At 53.9% G+C, this 21,248-nt stretch overlaps 7 protein-coding genes across 7 annotated transcripts; 5 read left to right on the top strand and 2 right to left on the bottom strand.

The window, feature by feature from the left end:
• Positions 1-170: 170 nt before the first annotated feature.
• MRS44_000575 (uncharacterized protein) lies at positions 171-2,036 on the top strand (the record flags this gene model as incomplete). Its single annotated transcript, XM_065624110.1, has 3 exons — positions 171-1,230; positions 1,284-1,555; positions 1,608-2,036. 3 exons carry the CDS (start codon positions 171-173, stop codon positions 2,034-2,036), a joined length of 1,761 nt encoding a protein of 586 aa, XP_065479828.1.
• Positions 2,037-3,166: 1,130 nt separating this feature from the next.
• On the top strand, positions 3,167-4,867 carry MRS44_000574 (uncharacterized protein; the record flags this gene model as incomplete). Its single annotated transcript, XM_046267713.2, has 3 exons — positions 3,167-3,332; positions 3,381-3,894; positions 3,943-4,867. The coding sequence occupies 3 exons, from the start codon at positions 3,167-3,169 to the stop codon at positions 4,865-4,867; spliced, it is 1,605 nt and encodes a 534-aa protein (XP_046139185.1).
• Positions 4,868-5,050: 183 nt separating this feature from the next.
• Positions 5,051-6,902, bottom strand: MRS44_000573 (uncharacterized protein; the record flags this gene model as incomplete). The annotated part of the gene is made up of 4 exons (XM_065624109.1): positions 5,051-5,317; positions 5,371-6,521; positions 6,575-6,608; positions 6,666-6,902. The coding sequence occupies 4 exons, from the start codon at positions 6,900-6,902 to the stop codon at positions 5,051-5,053; spliced, it is 1,689 nt and encodes a 562-aa protein (XP_065479827.1).
• A 2,543-nt stretch (positions 6,903-9,445) lies between these two features.
• Positions 9,446-10,254, top strand: MRS44_000572 (uncharacterized protein; the record flags this gene model as incomplete). Its single annotated transcript, XM_046280725.1, has 3 exons — positions 9,446-9,582; positions 9,631-9,696; positions 9,753-10,254. 3 exons carry the CDS (start codon positions 9,446-9,448, stop codon positions 10,252-10,254), a joined length of 705 nt encoding a protein of 234 aa, XP_046139188.1.
• A 1,121-nt stretch (positions 10,255-11,375) lies between these two features.
• Positions 11,376-14,748, top strand: MRS44_000571 (uncharacterized protein; the record flags this gene model as incomplete). Its single annotated transcript, XM_046279333.2, has 3 exons — positions 11,376-11,765; positions 11,818-13,986; positions 14,035-14,748. 3 exons carry the CDS (start codon positions 11,376-11,378, stop codon positions 14,746-14,748), a joined length of 3,273 nt encoding a protein of 1,090 aa, XP_046139189.1.
• A 647-nt stretch (positions 14,749-15,395) lies between these two features.
• On the top strand, positions 15,396-16,430 carry MRS44_000570 (uncharacterized protein; the record flags this gene model as incomplete). Its single annotated transcript, XM_046267716.2, has 3 exons — positions 15,396-15,455; positions 15,666-15,911; positions 15,966-16,430. 3 exons carry the CDS (start codon positions 15,396-15,398, stop codon positions 16,428-16,430), a joined length of 771 nt encoding a protein of 256 aa, XP_046139190.1.
• A 1,001-nt stretch (positions 16,431-17,431) lies between these two features.
• Positions 17,432-18,893, bottom strand: MRS44_000569 (uncharacterized protein; the record flags this gene model as incomplete). The annotated part of the gene is made up of 2 exons (XM_046270285.2): positions 17,432-18,635; positions 18,694-18,893. 2 exons carry the CDS (start codon positions 18,891-18,893, stop codon positions 17,432-17,434), a joined length of 1,404 nt encoding a protein of 467 aa, XP_046139191.2.
• Positions 18,894-21,248: the final 2,355 nt, after the last annotated feature.

Here is a 21,248-nt window from a genome sequence, read left to right as displayed (position 1 = left end):
GCGGAGGATCGACGTCCCTATTTAACTGACGTCCCCGTATTCCTTTGGACGGCACTCGGCACTTAAATCTCACCTACCGGTCTTGGTTCTTATATCTCTGCGACCACCTCTGCGACCATCTCTTGGATAGCATAGCATCTTGTATTCTGCATCCTTTATTGTCTTTCGCGATGTGGTCCAAGGCCCTCGTTGCCGTGGCGGCCCTCGCCCTCACCCCCGTCAACGCCATATGGCCCATCCCTAGAGAAATCTCCACGGGAGAGAAAGCTCTCTTCATTGACCAAAGCATCGAGATCACCTACAATGGGGACTTTGTACGCTGGACTTCTCCTCTCCTTGGACTTGTTGCGCAGCCGGACACTAAGACCATGTTTGACGAGCAGATGCCCTACACTTACCAGTACTCCCCAGCCGCTGGCTCGGACTTTAGCAGCAAGCAGATCGTCCAGGCCGGTGTCTCACGCGCCCTACAGGCCATATTCAAGGACAACTTTGTTCCCTGGAAGCTCCGTCCGCGCAACTCTGACTTTGAACCTGCCCTGAATGACAAGAAGTGGGTCAAGTCGCTCGAGATCACCCAGACTGAGGAAGACGACAAGGCCACCTTCAAGCCGCTGGCCGGCGAGGTCGACGAGTCCTACTCGCTCACCCTCTCTGAGAACGGCGAGGCTGTCATCAAGGCTAAGTCTTCCACTGGTTGCCTGCACGGCCTCGAGACCTTTGTCCAGCTCTTCTTCAAGCACAGCTCTGGCACCTCTTGGTACACTCCACACGCCCCCGTCACCATCAAGGATGAGCCCGTCTATCCCCATCGAGGCATCCTTCTCGATACCGCCCGCTGCTTCTTCGAGGTTGAGCACATCAAGCGCACCATTGACGCCATGGCCTGGAACAAGCTGAACCGTCTGCACCTCCATATCACGGATTCGCAATCCTGGCCCCTCGAGATCCCTGCTCTGCCCAAGCTGGCCGAGGAGGGTGCTTACCGCAAGGGTCTTTCCTACTCGCCCAAGGATATTGCTGACATTTACGAGTACGGTATTCACCGTGGAGTCGAGGTGGTCATGGAGATTGACATGCCCGGTCACATCGGCGTCGTCGAGCTAGCCTACAAGGACCTCATTGTTGCGTACAACGAGAAGCCCTACCAGTGGTGGTGCAAGCAGCCTCCTTGCGGCGCATTCCGCATGAACAGCAGCGATGTGTACGACTTCCTCGACACACTGTTTGGTGATCTCTTCCCCGCATCTCGCCCTACACGGCCTACTTCCACACTGGTGGAGATGAGCTTAACCACAACGACTCGATGCTCGACCCGGGCGTTCGATCCAACGAGACCGAAGTACTGGCTCCTCTGCTGCAAAAGTTCCTCGACTACGCGCACGGAAAGGTCCGTGACGCTGGCCTCACACCCCTGGTGTGGGAGGAGATGATCACTGAGTGGAACATGACCCTAGGCAAAGATGTAGTTGTTCAGTCCTGGCTGGGCGGCACCGCTGTCAAGGACCTGGTTGCGGCTGGCCACAAGGTCATTGACAGCGACTACAACTTCTGGGTAAGTTAACTCGAGATAACAGAAGGTATGATTTACTGACAATATCCAACAGTATCTCGACTGCGGCCGAGGCCAGTGGCTCAACTTTGACAACGGCCAGTCCTTCCAAACATTCTACCCCTTTAACGACTGGTGCGGCCCCAGCAAGAACTGGCGCCTCATCTACTCGCACGACCCCCGAGCAGGCCTGTCTGAGGAGGAAGCCAAGCTCGTGCTCGGCGGCGAGGTAGCGGTTTGGTCCGAGACCATTGACAGCGTCAACCTCGACTCCCTGGTGTGGCCACGTGCAGGCGCTGCAGGCGAGGTGCTCTGGTCGGGCCGTACCGACGCCTCTGGCAAGAACCGGACACAGTATGATGCCGCACCACGGCTGGCCGAGATGCGCGAGCGCATGGTTGCCCGTGGTGTAGGTGCTTCGCCGGTGCAGATGCCATTCTGCACACAGGGCGGCCCGGAGGAGTGTGCTTATTTCGAGCCCTAGATGCGGTGACGAGAGATTTTGTACATACCAGTTTTATTCTATTTCAACAGATTCAGCATTTTTACGCTTCAATCACGCGAATAGGCTACCTGGAATTTGACGACTATAAGTATTGGTGTATAACATATCTATATGTAGTGATCCGGAGCGGGGCCGGAGCGTCGATACGGAGCGGGGTCCGCGGCGCCGAATCTTGTGGGGTAAGTCCGGGGCGATGTTGCACCGGTCGTCTCTTATGGACGGGCTACCGGGATCATACAAGTTCCCGGACGTCGTAGGGTTACAATGCTAACATGTGACAAGGGACCTACCTCACATCTAGGGGCGCGTTATGCATCCTGATTTGGGTCCTCTAGTTCGCTTGGCATCGGGATGTCTCTCTTTCGTAATGGGTGGAATGGGATTGGGAGGAGGACAAGTTTCCGCATCGGGCATCCTGATCGTGGGCTCGGCATTCAGCCACAGGAACAGGTTCACGTGCTATTGTTTGTTTGCTGTGAGTCTTAAGCTGCGAAAGAAGACGCTGGGCAGGTTGTTGGCTAACCATCACGTTAGTTCTTACTGTGATATAAACAGTAGATGATAACAATACAGCCCACAACGACTACACTTTGGACAAGATCAATCAATGCCATCAAATCCCATTCTAACCTCAAGGTAGAGAAGCCGTTTACCCCGCCATCTGATCTGATCTCAAACCCTACCGCACACCCATGGCCATATGCATCCCCAACCGGGTCCCCTCCCCCTCAGCCAAAAAGCGCCTCGGCAAAAGCCAGCCTTTTCCCCCGCAACTTGGTGTCCATAGCCAAGAACATCTGAAAAAAGTGACGTCTTTGCTCAATGTCTATTTGCAGCGTTTGCGGTGACTCGGTTCATCTCGACGTATCCGATGGAGGGCGGCGTCTCGTTTGGATAGGCTGGGGCAGCTGCAGATCCTGTTACACTGCTTTTTACTCTTCCCCGGATTATTGAGGTCAGGTTAATGATATTTATGTACAGGCCTGGTTCCCGCGATCTATTTTTGCTTTCGTCCTTTTCTCAAAGCTTGTTATACATCAACTGGCTCTTGGCTTAATTAAGCTGTCATCTTGTTCTTAAGCGACCTTATCAAGTAACATCATATCATCATGGGCCTGGTTGAAGCCTTTCTAGAGCAGGCCTCCTTCAAGGCCATCTTACTCATCGCTGTCGCCTTCTATACCATCTACTACATTGGATGTCGCATCGACGAGCACATACGGATCCGTCGTCTCGGGCGCTATGGACCGTATCTCAGAACTTACGCTCCATGGGGTGAGTGAATCTCTCTACACGTTTATCTCTCCTAACCTCTCCTCCCAGGCCTAGACCGCATGGTCAAGTTCGTCTACGCGACGGCGAAGCACCGAAACATGGAGGTCTGGCGTGACACCATCTTTGGCGCTCACAACTCATGGACCGTCGAGTCGAGGTTCCTGGGTGTTCGCACCATCTTTACTGCCGACCCTGCAAACGTCAAGGCTATCCTCGCGACGCAGTTCGGCGACTACGGCAAGGGTGAACCCTTTCATCGCGAGTGGAGCGACTTTCTAGGTGACAGTATCTTCACCACTGACGGCGCCAAGTGGCATGCCAGCCGGCATCTCATCCGGCCGCAGTTCACCAGGGACCGCGTGAGCGACCTGCACTGCTTCGAGTCACATGTTCAGACGCTCTTCAAAGCCATTGCCAACGGAGGGCCGCTACTAGGTGAGACCCAGATTGTAGACATGGATAGTGTGGATGGAAAGGTGCTGGATATCAGTGATCTCTTCTTTCGCTTCACCCTTGATGTGACGACCGAGTTTCTCCTAGGTTCAGACATCAAGTCTCTGACGTAAGTACACAATCATCAAGTACAACACCCAAGCACTGACACATGCAGAAACCCGAGGCAAGAGTTCGCAGAGGCCTTCAACGAGATACAGCACATCCAAAACATCGTCGCCCGCACCGGCAAGCTCCGCCACTTCTACCCCAAGCCCCGCTTCTGGCACTGTCTCGGCGTCGTCGACAACTTCATCAACAAGTACATTGACCGGGCGCTGCGCCTGAGCCCCGAGGAGCTCGCCTCCAAGTCCAAGGACGACCACGGGTACACGTTTCTGCACGCCCTGGCCGGCTTCACGCGAGACCGCAAGGTTCTCCGTGATCAGATCATCGCTGTGCTACTTGCTGGTCGTGATACTACCGCTTCGACTTTGTCGTGGGCTCTCTATGAGCTTGGTCGTTATCCTCATGCTGTCGCCAAGCTGCGTGCTGAGATCCTGTCTACCGTGGGCCCGAACGAGACTCCGACGTATGAGCATCTTAAGAACATGCCCTACCTCAAATCAATCCTCAACGAGACTCTCCGTCTTTATCCATCCGTTCCTTTCAACGTCCGTATAGCTCTCAAAGACACGACCCTCCCTCGAGGCGGTGGCCCTGACGGCTCCGAACCCCTCCCCGTCCTCAAAGACTCACCGGTGGCATACTCGACGCTCGTAATGCAGCGCCGCTCAGATCTGTATCCCCCCGTGTCGGAGAAGTTTGCCGATCCTCAGATATTCAGCCCGGAACGGTGGGCGCACTGGTTCCCCAAGCCTCACGACTACATCCCCTTCAACGCGGGCCCGCGCATCTGCATCGGCCAGCAGTTCGCCCTGACCGAGATGAGCTACACCCTCTGCCGCATGTTTCAGAGGTACGAGCGCGTCGTGAGCTACATGAAGGAAGTCGATGGTGGAAAGCCGCTGCTCAAGGCGGATATTGTGCTGTCGCCGGGGCAGGGTGTCAAGGTGGCGTTCTGGGAGGCGGCTCGCGCGTGAGGTTCGAATTCATCGGGTTGATTCTTGGCATGATTCAGAGCGAGAGCATTTTGGGAAGCTTCAGTTTTTTTTTTTTTTTCATCATGTAAAATTGCTAAATGCGTCGCCACTGTTCGCCCCTATTCAATATTGAGCTCAATAACTCCCCCAACACATTTCCACTCATCTCTCACCAAGCCCATTCTACTTTCTTCCAAAGCTATCTTTCACGGCCTTGCCGAATCTCTCGATAGCCTTGTTCATGTTCTCGGGTGTCGCTGAGGCGTAGGTAGCTCGGAAGTACAGTCCAGGGGGCGGCTTATCCTTCTCGGTCAGGAACCAAGAGCCTCTGGCGACGAGGACACCGCTCTCGATACATGAGTTGAAGATTTCCTCCTCGATATCTATGATGCTGCGTTCTCCGGCTTGAGGGTGCCTAGTGTGATCGACCTTTAACCACATCTGCATGTCCTGTTAGTCGAGTGTCGCTCGAAGTGAGTGTACGTGTATTCAGGGGCACTTACAAACATGCCAGCCGCAGGAGGAGTCCAGCTCACGAGGTCACTCGGAAGATGGTCCTCGCAAGCAGCAAGCAGAGCATTTCGCCTCTTAGTATACTCCAGCCGCAAGTTCATCAACCACCGCAGATAGCCCTCATGTCCCCACGTCTCGTCCAGCAGCTTATACAAAATAACCTGGGAGAAACCGCTAGGTCCTTGGCTGGCGACCTCTGCGTGCCGGACGTATCGCTCAACGATCTGCGCCGACGCCGTGATCCATCCGAGTCGTGATCCTGGCACAAGAACCTTGGAGAATGAGTCCATGCGCATGACACGCCCGTCGACGTCGATGCTCAGCAGCGAGGGGATGAGCGATGAGACAAACTCCTCGACAGTCTTGGGCGGTGGCACGTCGGGCTGGTCGCGTCCCGTGTACGGCTGCATCTGAAGGAAGTAGTACGGCTCGTCCTCAATGATGTATAGGTCGTGCTTTTGCGCCACGGCATAGATGGCTTTTCGTCGTTCTGTTCCCTGAGTCGCTCCTGTAGGGTTCTGTCCCGAAGGAACCGTGTAAAGCAAATGAGGTTTCCGTGCTCCTCGCTCCTTGGCATCCCAGTTAGACAGGAGCTCATCCATGCGCTCAGGAATGAGACCCTCTTCGTCAATGGCAACTCCAAAGGCCTTTACACCCAGGGGTCCAACTGTCTCGAGAGCTGTTGAGAAGCTAAAGTCTTCGGTCAGAATAGAGTCACCTCGGTCCTTGTCGCAGAACATGCGAAGCGCCTCCTCCAAGGCTCCAGTGCTACCGATAGTCTGGCAGACCTGCCAGTCCGCATACGGGGGCTTATACACAATCTCAGTATGCTCCGTCAGGTACCGCATCATCTGAGGGGATCCTGTAGCCTGGCCGTAATTGCATGCAATGGACAGGTCGTAAGTGCCGTCGCGGTCTCTAACGTCGTATTTTCCAATAGTAACCGTCTGTCCCGACTCTTTTGTTTCCTTTTCAGAAAAATTGGGAGCCACGGGCACCTTGAATCCGAGCTCTGCAAAGGGGAATACCTCACTTGAGGGAAGACCGCCACCCAGTGAGATGAGACCGGGCTTCTTCATGTGGCGAGCGGCTTGCTTGAGAGTGCAAGGTCCTCGTATGCTACTCTCGTGACTTAAATGACCTATTATTTGATGTAAGTCATCGCCTCATGGAGGTTTTTAAGTTTATACATACTATCCCATCGCTTAGACTTGGGCAAGCCGGTTGTCTATGATATCGGGATAAGTCTCCCATGTTCAATTCAGTGGCACTCATGGCAACTCACCGGCCCCTTAAACATGTCACTATCCGAAGCAGCCGCAACTCCAGCAACCAGCTTTCCAGCCTTGGCCCGCCTCGCTTTAACCTCGTCAATGGCCGAGAGCTGTTGCGAGTTGTCATAGTGAGCCGGGCGAGCAGCCGGTGCGGCCTCGGCACTCGACAGATGCTGAGACTTGGCGTGGAACAGGCGACTGTAACCAGCTATGGGCCGAAGCCTCGCCGCTCTCGTGGCCAGGAGCATTGCGCCGAGTGTCGAGTCCGGCGGAGGTGATAAGTACCTAGTTGAAGCGAAGGGCGGGGGTCGTGTAGCGTATAAGTGGAGAGGATCTTGTCACGTCTAGGTAGATATTTGACCAAGTATTAAAGAAACCAAATATCGTCTTCAATGCCTAACGAGTTGAGTTGTTGTAGACGGTCAGTCAAGGTCACCTACAAAGATAGCGTCCTACAAAGAGGGTCGTCTTAATAATCGTTCATCTGCCGGACCCGGACGCACCTTGATAACAGGCCGGTGCCGGACGCGACCTCCGACCGCTCTTAGCCGGCTGTATCCTTGTCGATTTCCCCGGCGGTGGGGCCCCCGATCCTCTGGAATTTGCCTACCCTACACCGGGACCACGGACCCGAGCGGGGTTTCAAGGTCACTGGGCTTCACCACGTGGGCAGCTGATGCTTTATCGTTGTTTAATTATTACGTACAACTTCCGTCGACCGCCCGCTCGCTCACATAGTCGAGTTGTCGTTGTGCCGTTGGTTGCGAGAGCCCTTGTCTATCGTCTTGGGATTGGGCGCGCCTTATACCATGTCAAGCTACGCCCCATGACATATGTCACAACTAACGTCCCCATTCCACAACGACAAGAGCCAATGTCCGACAAGGAGAGCTTTCCCCGCAGAATACAACGATCCACCCGGAAGCACCGAGCTGTCCGGCATCGCACAGAGAGATAACGAGAACTGGTGGAGATATGAGGACATGCAGGTGGATGGATACTCACTACTGTTCCAAAGATACTGAGACTTGCGAAATCCTATGTTGGATTGTCTCTGTGAGGGGTGGCTAGTTTAGTCGCTGCTCATATCTCATCAAGCCCTATGTTTTTCCCTTTGCCCAAATTTTTGCCAGTTTCTGACCTACATGAAGTATCAGATGAAACTCGTGATGAGTGTATGCACGAAAACAAGAACAAAGAAAACCCCGCTTTACATGGCTATGTAGTTGTGAGAGCCTGGAGCGACTCGACCCGTCTCTCTCACAGAAGCACACATTGAATACGGAGACAAATGACACTGGCAAACATGGCCAGACACGTCGCCCACGATACATGAACCAGTAGGATGTAATCGGCACTTGCCCCAGTGCATTTCCCCAGGACAGCCCCTAGAGATACGCAGGCTGCGAAGATAAAGGGCTGGTAGGGGTCTAGAAACCGTCGTCTGTGAAGGAATGAGGCAATCGAACAACCATAAACGAGACAAGCTGTCAACGCCAACCACTGTGATGGCTGAGCAAGAACATTGACCCGTGCTGCTTGCGGCCAGGCCTGGCAATATCGACGTTAGTGATATGGCACTTTTGGGAACGAATAGACATGTCTGGCTCATGTCCCATGACTTGAGTCAAGTTGCCAGGGTAGCCATAACCATGTCATTCCCCAGCGCAACTCACTATATAGGTTGGGTGGAACTGCCGCATATAGGCAGACATGATCCAAGAACTGAGAGCCGCCGGCACCAGTTCGACCAACTCGATAACGAGCTGATAGACTGAAACATGCTGGCTGGTCTCTTTGTTGTGGAACGCAGGCTGGTCGTTTGGCTGAATGGTCATGAATTCGGACTTGTTGCGTCAGCTGACGTCGAGCACAAGTGACAGTAGAGAATTGCCAGACAAGATATCTCGATTTGCTTTTTACCGCAGTAAATTGAAAAGTCTCCATCCTCGAGCCGATATAAAACGTTTATATCTTCCAATGCTCGTCCGAGGTTTCGAGTTCGGCTGACTTAATTGCCTCGTAAATACCTCCTAGGATAACACGCCGAGTATTAGTGGCAGGCCTCAATTCGCCTGCCTGCATAGCCCCAGCCGTTTCGTAACTGGAGAAGGGTTAACAGCGTCAATGCAAAAATCTTTCCCGAACAGGCCTTGGTATGACTGAGACACTGTAAACACCATCACTTATCCGCCTCACAGTCGAGGGCCCTGGCGATTCGTTTGATGCATGTGTGCCCAAACCGTCGGCCCGACGGGGTTGAAAATAGACGCCTAGGCGTACTAGGTCTCGACTTTGTTGGTTAACTCATAAGCCAACCATTTCCGCCTCAGCGACGTCAGCCCAGTTGCAACTCAAGCTCAACTGTGCCTGTCCCAAACGAGCCTCGACAGCCTCATAATAGCCACATACCTACGTTAGGTACTGACATCGTCCGGGCCCAATTGCCTTGCTATGCGTGTCCAACTCACTCATACCTCTGGTCCGCAGGCCATGAGTGGCGGTCTCAGGTGCTTTCCACCCAGTCAATCCGGTGATGCTGTTGCTTGGAGCCATGTTGAGAGGTCTGCCGTCTCGTTTCAAAAAACGGTTAGATAGACTCGCCAGAACTCGCCGGTCAGCCTCCAACCAAGGTATAAGACGCCTAAGGCCCTTATCAGCGGCCTGAACTTTGCCACACAAGGAGCTCATCAGTCTCGTCTGGACCGACATGTCGATATAGGCATGCCGACAACGGTTCCCTGTTCGCTCTCTTCGCCAACCTCTCCCACGCTTCGGACCACTTGACACAATGCCAGCTCTGACCGAAAGGATGGGCCGTGGCCTTTGGAATACCTTGCAGCGTGTGTCTGTGATTCTCCCTGCCGGGATATTCTTGGGTTCTGCAATCGCCCTGAGTCTACCCCGGCACAACGATCTCAATGCCGTGTGAGTAAACGCAAGCTTTATGGTGACTCCTAGAACTGACCGTGTTAGCACCGTGATACTCCTGTTGGTCTCCGGAGCAGTCTCTATGCTCCTGTACAGGAATACGTTTCAACAGTGAGCGTGGTCTCCGGGCTAGAGTTGGAGTTTGGAGCTGACTAGGTCCCGTGCAGAGTTCGACTCGGTCGTGTTGTTCCTGTGGCTGCCTTCGCCTCCGTCGCTTCTCGTTCGCCGTCCCTAATTAAGTCTCTGTCGTTTGCGGATGTGGCAATCTCGTGCATTCAGTTCACCGCATGGTGTGTGGTAATCATCGCATCTGCAGTTGCCATGAGAAGACCAAATGCGATCCCTCAAGCCCGGCAAACTGAAGACATTGCCAATGAGGAGGTGGACTCCATGGTCCCAGGTGCAAGGTCACAGCCGGGCACTCCCGAGTCGAGCGTCGGTGATCCTCATGAAGCGAAATCAGGCTTTGATCCCCTCCTATTTGAGCACATGGAAGGACAGAAGTTGCAGCCTCCTGAATCCGCAAGCGGCGAGGCCTCGACTCTCGCACTCTCCCCGGATTCCAGACTTGATCCGGCGTGGATCTTTGAGATTCTTGGATGGGTCCAAACCGTCCGTCAGGCGAACTCTGGTAAAGAAGATGAGACGACAATCCGTCTTCAAGTATAAGTTGAACAGGGTCAGCCCAAGTGGGATGGTGTGTCTGAGGGATGTCACACCACGGCCAGTCTTGAGCTCCAGCTCAGCATCAGGACGAGTTGCGCAAGTGAGAGCGACTCTAGTGCTTTTAGGATTCTTTGGCCCACAATCTGCCCGCCATCGGACATCTTGGATATTTTGTGATGGCATATCATGTGTGGTTGACTGTGTCATCTTTGCGCTTCGCTTGATCCCTTCCTTCTTCTCCACGTTAGACTATCACGGCTCGAAGCTTGAACTTGGAATACGGTTTCGGGGTGGCCTCCGTCATTGTGTGCAGCAACATACCTGGAAAGGAGTATGCACGGAAAAGGCATATTGGCTTTCTCCTATTGTTCCCACTGCTTCGTTTTTGAACCAAAAGTTACCAGATGAATGGGAGACTGGCCCGCCAGAGGAACCGCATTTGTTCCATTTGAACATTTCGTTTTGTTGCGTTTTTAATCTTGCAAGATCTTTGGAGGACGACAAAAAAGGCAGCACAGGAGGGAGTTTCTCATTGTATCCGCAGATGTGGGAGATGAAGGACGGTCATTAATAAGAGACGGACAGGTATCTTTGGGATAGACGAGCTAATGTAGCAATATAACTGTTGATTGATGACGAATAATCTCGATGATGAGAAAGCAAAGTTTGATGCCACGATGCAGTGATGAATCTAGAATTTTGACATACACGGAGTAGAGTTTGATGTGTTTTTGTTTTGTCAGGAGCAACCTAGATGGATTGATTGATTGACCAGGATAAGAAGGAAGGAACTGACACCCAGGAACAAGGTGCAAGGATCAAGCCAAGCGACTTATGTAATCCACCGGAGACATATCACCACCAATGAGGCTGTACAATGACAGCACCCCCAGGAGCTGCTGGCCCGCGACACTGAGATAACCTACTAACCTCCATCCATACCTACGGAACCTCCCTCGTATCCTTTCCCGCGCAAACCTCAAGCCAATGGCCCCGGGAGACTATTCTCGAGCCAGCGTACAGGGTCATGTTTGAGCCCCTGCTGCTGCACGACATTTCAAATCGAAGCGCTGCGCCCTTCAAGCGTTGCGCATCTACACCCAGCTGAGGAGCTAGCTGCCGCCATGTATTGGCCCATTGGAACTCCACGTATCCATGCTACCAGCAGCAGTCGAGCTCCCGCTTTCAAGCTAGTCGTCTCCAATGATGGCCTCACGAGCCCTTCCGAGTCCAGCTTGACCGCTTCACCCGGCCTTGCCAGCGCCCAGCCCCGCGGCCACACCCTCGATGATCTCGATTCCCTCCCCCCGCCGACGCCAGTAACGCCTGTGACACCGGGAGTCCGACCTGTCGAGCACGACGATTACACGACGAGCCGACCGCAGCCGTCTCTGGAAGGCGCCGATGCCGACGGGATACCAATAAAAGACCCTATTCTGGCCCTTCGCGTCTCTCGCTCCGGGCACTTGTTTGCCGTCATCACAACCACCTCCATCACTATCTGGCAGACAAAGGTGCGACCGCGAGGGCATATTTTCTCTAAGCCGGCATGACTGACTCATGTAGCCCGCTGTTATTCTCGCTGTCGTCGTGCGATCCGATTATTCCCTCGAAACATACGGCAAGAATGTCGACCTCTTGCTCCGACCCGACTCGGCCATTCTCGTCATACACACCGACCAGGGCTACCTCATCACCTACTCTCTAGCTACCGATTCTGATTCGCGCGTATACAAACCTCATTTCGCAAACTACCATAATGTTCAGCGACGAAGACAGAGCCTCATCGGAGGCCTCGCTGGGCTGCCTCCTGAGCAGATCTTATGGGGCGCTGGCGAAGGACCAGGGGTCCGCGACCTGAGCGTCCGCTTTAGGATGGTTATCAAGGTCGATGCTGGCATCGAAAGTGCACTGGCCCTCGACGATGAGTTGGTGGTAGCCACGAGAAAACCAGCCGCAGTCCAATGCATTCGCTGGACACCCGATAGTACCGGAAGCCAGACGAGGACCGAGATCATCAGCCGGATGGGTTGGGTTGAGAAGAAGGCCACTATTGTCGAGATGACGCATGATCGCCCTATGAATCTGCTCACCTGGATCACTAGCAGCGGGCGAGCTTATGCTGTTCAGCGCTACAATCACCACGGGGACTCTAATCAGGCAGACGACGTGGATGCTAAACGGTTGTTCAAAGGCCACTGTTTTCATGTCCCGAAAGGTCATCATGACCGTGCTGTTGCAGCCGTCATAAACGCACGGTTTTCGCTCATTGCCGTGGGATGTTGCGATGGCACAGTGCAAGTCTATTCTGTCCGGGACTATTCTGGCAACATTCCTCACTCGCATACCCACAAGATCCCTGTATCACCATCTTCCTCGGGCCCGTTTACCAGCTTGAGTTACTCCCCCGATGGTTACTGCCTGTTCGCAGGTTTCAAAAAGGGATGGTCAACCTGGAGCATGTTTGGCAAGCTTGGAAGCCATAGCTTCAGCTCAGAAGAGACTGCGTCTCGAGCCAACGGAGAAGAGTGGCTCTCTGGAGTTTCTGGAGCCACATGGGTAGGGGGAGGCTCCGAGATTCTAATGATAGGTCACCGGCATGAAGCCATCTGGTCACTCGAGATGGCCAAGAATGCCGTCACCGGGTGCTACAATGAGGCCAACGTTTTCCGGACAGTACTACAGACGCCGTCAAGCGTCATGGTCTACAGAGGTTACGACGTGCCGGATCTTACTAGTATCTCAGCCGAGCCCTTCCTGTGGCATACAGCAAAAATCCCTGCAACTTATCTCCTGAACCAGTGGCCAATCCGACAAACCGTCATCTCGTCGGATGGTCGATACGTTGCCGTGGCCGGTCGTCGTGGACTTGCTCATTACAGCGTCAACAGTGGCCGATGGAAGACGTTTGCCAACGAGGCGATGGAGAACGAGTTTCAGGTCAGAGGAGGCATGTGTTGGCATCAACACATCCTCGTGGCCGCAGTTGAGGCTAACAGAACATTTGAACTGCGGCTTTTCTCGAGAGAGACGGGACTCGATTCGTCTCAAATTCTTCATAAGCAAACAATCCCGGCTCCGGTGGTGCTCGTGACCACCTCTGGAGAGGACTCACTCCTCGTCTACACATACGAGAACCTATTATACCACTTTATCTTCACACCCCATAGTGGTTCGGTACGACTCATTCAAGTGGGTCAGATTGCCTTCCATGGCATTGTTAGATCCCCAGCTCGAGTCCGAGGCCTGAGCTGGATACTACCGGATACCCAGTTGACAGACGGGGATCCTTCCCAAGACGTGGCAGTGGCGTCGGTGATTTTCCTGGTTGACGGGAAGCTCGTGCTGCTGCGGCCCTCATTAAACGACGAGGGCCAGTTGAAGTATGACATGCGGGTGATTGCACAGAATGTGGAATACCATGCCAGCATGCGAGACCAACCGCTGCGAAACGCCAATCGCCAGCTGGAGGACACTCCTCCGCGGAATGGGCCGTCAGTTCTGCGGGATTCTCTCTGGGTGTTTGATGGGATGGAGCTCAAGGCCTGGCCGAACATTAACGATGTGCTTGAAGCAGCAGGGGACAACAACAGGGAGCCGCCGACTCCAGTGTCGGTACCCGTTGATTTTTATCCGCTTTCGGTTCTTCTCGAGAAGGGCATCGTGCTAGGAGTGGAGTCAGATCTAGTCCAGCGTCGTGATGTGAACTTTTCCTATTTCCACTTCACAATCAGGGTATGTTTAACCGTTCACTATTGCTGAGTCACAGCTAATCATTCACAGACACATCTCGTACTCCCGGACCTGCTTCGCTTCTACCTTCGCCAAAGTAGATCAGTTGAGGCGGCACATCTTGCTCAGCAGTACCAAGAACTCGAGTACTTTGCACACGGCCTCGAGATTCTACTACATCGCGTGTTGGACGAAGAGGTGGACACATCGCCGAAGCCTGCGGACGCTGTCCTACCTCGTGTACTATCACTCCTGTCGTCCTTCAAAGAGTATCTTGACATTGTGCTACAGTGCACACGCAAGACCGAAGTGCGGCAGTGGAAGACGCTCTTTGCGTACCTCCCTCCAGCGCAGGAACTCTTCGAAGAATCCCTTCAGAGGGGCTCGCTGAAGACGGCTGGAGGATATCTCATTGTGTTACATACATTGGACGAACTGGGTTCGTCAACCGAACAATCTGTGCGACTATTGTCTCGGGCGATGCGGGAGGGAGACTGGGAACTATGCAAGGAGCTCGCCCGGTTTTTGGCAGCCATGGACGAGACGGGTGAGACGTTGCAAGAGGCCATGAGGATGGTGGAGGTGGTGCTACGACAAGATTCGGGCCAGGACAGCATAGGAAGTCGGCTACAGATTCCATCGGCACGGACAGTGAACGGTGGAGGCAGCGGAATGACGAGTGGCGATGAGGACGGCACCTCAGAGTCGGATAGACGCTCAGCCAGCGACGGAGGCAGTATTGCTTCAACGATCAGCGCGCCGTAGATGATGGAACGGCCTTTGGATTATATTTCGGGAATGTTTTTCAGCCATGGGAGTTTGTCATGTTGGGAGCAGGCTGGGTAGGTTTGTATCTGGGAGGTTAGGCATGACTTGCATATCGCGATATGTGATGTTACTACTGCCACTGCTTTGAGTAGATGCTACAAAAGAGGTAGATGGGTTATTTATAGATGACGATTCTACTTAGGTATTTGAGAAATGCCTTCTTTGGTGTCGTGCTTGTAAGTGGTGATGATTCTATGGTGTTGAGGTACGTACCCCTCCCAGTCACGTTACCTTACCTTTCCGTCAAGGTTAAGTCTCGGGGGTGAAGCAGAGCAACCCCACCAAGCCCAGACCCAGACCACGAGCGACGACGGTGACCCAGCCCCAGCCAAAGTCAAAACCAGCAGGGAATAGATAACGCCTCTTGATCTTGCTTTGACTTGCCTACGACGCCTCTCGTTTGCCCTTGTTTTTGTCGTCGCCGCATACATCGCCTTGCGCCCTCTGCCCGCCGAATCTTGCCCACGCCTCCGACGTCCCAGCCTGTTCTGTTGTTTCGCTCGCCGCCGAGCGATGGTCGCTCGTTTTTGGGCCTCCTTTGATCAACCTCCTCTCTCTTCTGCTCTTCCTCTCTAGAGCCCAACATGATGGATGACTACGTTAGCGAGTCCGATAGCGACTACACGAGCTATTGGCGAGACTGGGTGAGTGATGGGACAGGATAGTCAATGGCCGTCGTTACCGATTGTGCGGTCTCACGCGCTTCCTCGACGCCGCTAGCCGTGATCCTCGGCGACAAAGGATATGTTTGATGGAAGAAATGTCGTCGAGGATGGCGGGGTCGGGGGAAATACACGACGCACGGCTTCTTTTTCTTTGATCCACGGGCTAACCAGGATGTTGTTTGTGCGCAGTTCATCTCTTCGAGGGGCAACGAGTACTTTTGCGAAATCGACGAAGACTACCTCACCGACAGGTTCAACTTGACGGGCCTTAACACGGAAGTCCAGTATTACCAGTATGCCTTGGATCTCGTCACCGATGTCTTTGATCTCGAGTGCGACGATGAGATGCGCGAGGCCATCGAGAAGTCGGCGAGGCACCTCTACGGCCTCGTGCATGCCCGGTACATTGTCACTACAAGAGGCTTGACAAAAATGGTACTACATACCCAACGACCTTTATATAAGACCGACTGCTGACATTTAAAACAGCTCGACAAGTATAAGAAGGCCGAGTTTGGAAAGTGTCCTCGCGTCATGTGCCACTCGCACCCTCTACTCCCCATGGGTCTCTCGGACGTGTCCAACCTCAAACCAGTCAAGCTCTACTGCGCGCGTTGCGAGGATATCTACAACCCCAAGTCGTCGCGCCACGCCGCTATCGACGGCGCCTACTTTGGGACCTCGTTCCACAACATCCTCTTCCAGGTCTACCCGGCCCTCATCCCCACCAAGAGCGTCGTCCGCTACGTCCCCCGCGTCTACGGCTTCAAGGTCCACGCCTCGGCCGCCCTGATCCGCTGGCAGAGCGTCAAGCGCGACGACATGCGCCGCCGCCTCCGCAAGCTCGAGATCGACACGGGGTTCCGTGATGAGATGGAAGAGGAAGAAGATGAGGATGAGGATGTCGAGTTTGAAGGCATAGATGGCCGGATGGCTGTTGTGGAAGGCCTATAGGAGCGACCGCGCACCGCGGGGTACCTCAGACGCACTTAGCAGGAAGACGAGAAGTAGTACTCAGACGACTCTGAGGCCATGGATGCTCGCATGACCCTCATGTGGCGCCTCTAGGAACGATGGTGCCTACTGAGGGCCAGGAGGAGAAGGCAACGCATGGCAAGCCGGAATATAGCACGTCTCGCAGCGAGGGCTTGTCTCAAGCGTCTGCTGGCGGTAGTGGGCCGCAGCGCAAGACGAGCCAGGCTGGCGTAAGAGAGCCTCGTCCACTTTCCTCCCCCCGACATCCGCGTGGACAGATCTCCTTACTCAAGACTCTTCGGTTCCGTCTTGTTATGCTGTTGGTTGGTTCTGGATCGGCGTTTAGTGGCAAGACATGGGGGGCTGGGCTGGGCTGGCTGGTATAAACCAGAGTACGACATAGGTTTTTGAATTATAGCTGTTAAATAAGAAGCGATGTTGATTTCTTCAGCCTGTTTTATAACTTGTTTCATAGCATTGAGGTTTAATGCTGCTATGTCTTTATTAGTGTGTTATTTTGATCTTGTGAACGACGGAGACGCCACTGAAAAACAAGAATAACTTGTTTCCATATTGAGACCATTTCAACCCAACTCTTTCAGGGGATAGGGGTACAAGCATAGTCGTTGTTCAGGGGTTACAACACAAACAAACACAATGTATATCAACACAAGTCTCGAATTGATTAATCGGTCATTTCATTGTTCGTATCATGCCTGTCGTACCAAAAAGCAAAAGATTCTAAACTACCCAAAGCTTATCGCTTTCCGTACCACACACCCAATACACACATACACACAAGAGTTTGTTTGCCCCTGAATCTAATAAAGATTTCCACTTTTTGCCCCTTTATCCTAGGGAGGGAAAAGTCAACCGTACGTAGATATACCCTGGAATGAATCACACATGCGCACGACGCTCATGGTATAAACCTCCATGCAATAAAGAAAAAAGTTCGCATGCTCTAGACATATGCCCCTTTACACGCGGTTGTCGAGAGGCTCAGGGAACCTGTTCTCTGGCCGGCCTCTGTCATCCATTTGCTGCAGCTCAACGTCCTGGAAGTTCTGGCTGGGTCGAGGCTCGTCTGCTGATTCATCGCGAGGGCGCACATTGCGCTGTGCGAGAGCAGACGTCATGGGGTATGAAGTATCAGCCGAGACACCCTGAGTCGGCCGTCGGGATGGCATAGCCAGCTCCTCGTCAGTTCCAGCATAGCCCAGACGACCAACGCCAGCCCAGAAGGCGCGCTCGTCGCTACGGGGACCCCAGGCCCAACCTGCACCGGCTCGGATGGGGAGATGGTAGTAGCGGAAAGCAAAGATGGAGGCGATCAGTCCCATAAGATAACCGAAGAGGATATCGAAGCCGTGGTGACGGCGATCGTGCCAACGCGAACCAGCAATGAAGATGGAAACGGCAAAGGGCACAAGTCCCAAGACGAGGAGGTAGACGGGAGGAGCAGCGGCTTGGCGGCGCAGGGATTGGACCTTGGCGTTGTGCTGACCGGCATTGTCAGCAAAGGGGGAGCCCTTGGTTGGCGAAGTGGAGGCAGAGCCGTCGTCGAAACCGCGGCCGCGAGTCGGCTCGAAGGGGTCGATTTCGGGGCGAACAAGGCGCGAGGGGAAGGCGGCGTGTGAAGCAGCCCCAGAAGCTCCAGCGGCAGAAGCAGCTGAGGGCATTACGAAGGGGACGGTGACGGAGAACTTGCTGGCGAGGAAGAGTGAGGCGTAGATGAGACCACCAGCGGAGGTGGAGGCGTGGCCGCTGGGATATGAGCGGAAGCCGTCGTTGAGCTTGTATTCGTCCTTCTGCTGGCAAATACCGGCATCTACGAGCTGGCCGGTCATGCTGCCCCAGCTAAAGCCACCGACAATGTGATTCTTGAGGTTGTCCCAGTCCGGCTCGCAGCGGGCAAGCATATCGGGGCGGGGCTTTCCAAAGAGGTTCTTCATGGTGCTGGTGAAGAACCATGACAGAGTGAGGGAGAGGACGAGACCCAACAGACCAACATGAAGCTCCCAGAGCTTGCGCTGCCAGATGAGGGCGGCGGGCGTGCCCTTGGGGACGGTCGGACCGGGGACGAAGATCAAGGAGACGACGGCGACGATGACGATGGGGACGCCGATGGCGAGGGTGAAGAGGAGGTAGGCGGGGACGAGTTCATGTTCCTCGAATGGGTAGCTGTTGCACCATGTTAGCCTTGGATGTGAGATGTTGACAGTGTAGGTCGAGGACTCACGAGATGCTAGGGTCAACAAGAGAAAAGGGCCGCTTGGCTGGTGATAGACGGTCGAAGACACCACCGATTCCAGCAAAGACCAAGCAAACGATCCAGTCGAAGAGATATGAAAAGATGAGCCTTAACGGGAGGCGACGGCCTCTGAAGCTCTGCGAGATGTTCCCTATACCCGTGTCTGCCATCTTGACGTACGAGTGCATGGTTGAGAAGAAGAAGGAGATCGGATCGGAGAGGGGGGGGCGTGTTAAGGTTATTTGAAAGCTTGGACTTCTCGTTGTTGCTTCTTTCGCTTCACACCGTCTTGGCCTCGTCACACGCACTCCCCGTGTCTATCGGCCCTCAGGGCAATTAACGTCTCCAACGGTGCGTCTGGACTGGTCTGGGGGGTGTGCGATAGTAGGGCGTTTGGGAGCTGGCTGCTGCCAGGGGTAGAGAGTATCGGGGACGGGGACGGGGACGGGAAACGGAGTACGGGGTTCTCGGCGGCCGATCTACCAAACTCAGAGTGTCGCGCGCGTGCTGTCGCCTCGCGGGTCGGGGATCAGTCTCTCTTTTCAGGTCTTCGTTTTCGCGGTCGCTGCAGCGGGAGCCAGTCGGTGGAGGGATTGGAAACTTGGGGAAGTTAAGGATGGGGCTGCAATTGGGCGGTTACGTGGACTTGGGACCGGGGGGTCTGTCAGACAGAGAGAAAAGGTACATGGCTCAGGCTCGGACTAAGGATGCCAAGAAAAAGGGAGGCAGGGTCTTATGCTTGGCTTTTTTGTACGAGGGACTACATTTTTGCCTTGTGTAAACTCATGTTTCATATTATTGGATATTATCCTCTTTTTCTTTATTTAAACACCCCTTTTCTCCTCGAGTTGTCCCTCTTTTGTTTGAACATGCGCGCGCTTGTGTCGTCAAAAGGTCTCGCATGAGGTCAGGCCCTCCCAAGTACCGCTCTTGCCGGGGGAGGCTATGACGCTGTGGTGTGGAGCACCAACCAAGCGCTATGGGTGGCGCAACTCAGCCTTTATTGGGGAACTGATCGCGTGGTGCAGCCCCTGCCGGGCTAGGTCAGGTAGGCCCGGTACAACTCTCCCAGTGCTGTCAGTGCTATTTTTTACTGAGGCAGAGCCCGTTTTGGCACCTGAACGACGCCTCAGCACGCGCCAGCAATCACTAGCACTAGTCCAGCTCACCTCATCCATTATGTTAGGTAGCTTTGCGATGACAGGAGAAATCGCGATGCTCGTCGGCCTCACTCTCGTCCAACATTGAGACCATCGAGGAATGGATTGGCAATGCCAGCGATGATATTTTACCGCACGTGTCCTAGCCCATCACACTCCCCAGCCCGAGGTGCACTGCAGGCGCTTGTAGCTCACCCCCGTCACCAGCGCCCCATTATCCCAGGAAGAGCAACAATCTGCCACAGAACCATGGAAAACTACTCAATGCTGACTGACGTTACTCGTCTCTGCCGTGCCGATCCGTCATCTCCGTCTCTCTCACTCTAATGCCAAGATGCCCAAGATCTGCGCTCATCTCTCAGTTCCCAGGGCTTCTGAGTCCGAGATGCTTCATCCAGTGATGTGCCGGAAATGACTAATAACCTTAATTTTGCTGCCCGCCGAGGCTACGTCAGCGACACCCAATTCAGACATCCATCCATCCATCTTGCGCCAGCGGCTATCCTCTACGAGGCAGCAAATCATAAACATCTATAGTAACCTCGCGACTACTCAGCTCGAGAAGGCTCTGCCTCGTCTACGCCACGATATCCTCTGTCAGCCTTTTTCGCTCCCATCAGCCGACTATCTGTGTCTCTCTTCAGGTTGTCAGGGGTTGTTAATGGGCTGTGGAGAGGTAAGCGTTACGTGGCCTGGCGAGGCTGTGCAAACCATCCATCTCAAAGGGTTTTTCGGTGCATGCTCGCCCCTACCCCGTCAGCGTCTTCTGTCATTCGCTACCTCGTGTGCCGATTTTTAATTGCCAATGCGGAGTACGGATACAGCCAGGCCCGCTATGCTGATGGTTTTTTATGTGTGGAGCGATGCTGATACTTAACGAGGACCTCGACGGCAAAGGCGGCATCTGCTCGAATCATGAAGCTCTCCTTAGCCAACTATTCGTCCTTTCGTAAGGATAAAACGGCACATGTGCAATTTCTTGGTACTATCTGATGCGTTGGTGCATGATGGTTTGGGGTTCAGAAACCCTCGAGTGTTGTTTCAGTCCAACAAGCCCACACCCCTGACTAGCACAAGCTCCTTGCCCTGATTGCTCACCGACGCTGGTCCTTGACTGCTGAAACGCTGTAACCACGGTGAAAAGGTCTTTGTCGTGTCAGGGGTCGGCATGAATTCGGTTTTGCTGTTCGAATACCTGCCGACAATATCGCAAATACGACTTTTGGACTCGGTTGATCTGCCGTCTTCAGCCCAATTGGGTTGACTTGAATGGATATCTTTCGAGGCACAGCCAAGGCTGCTATCGTATCTCTTCCTATACTCTCCCTCTCATAATTATTTATCCCGTTTTATCTGTTTCTACTCTTAAACCTCGGGGTTCAC

Source organism: Fusarium solani (assembly GCF_023522795.1).
Source record: "Fusarium solani strain SB1 chromosome Unknown bctg00000000, whole genome shotgun sequence".
NCBI lineage: Eukaryota > Fungi > Ascomycota > Sordariomycetes > Hypocreales > Nectriaceae > Fusarium > Fusarium solani.
Note: the sequence above shows the minus strand (reverse complement) of the source record. Positions and strands in the feature narration are given on the sequence as shown.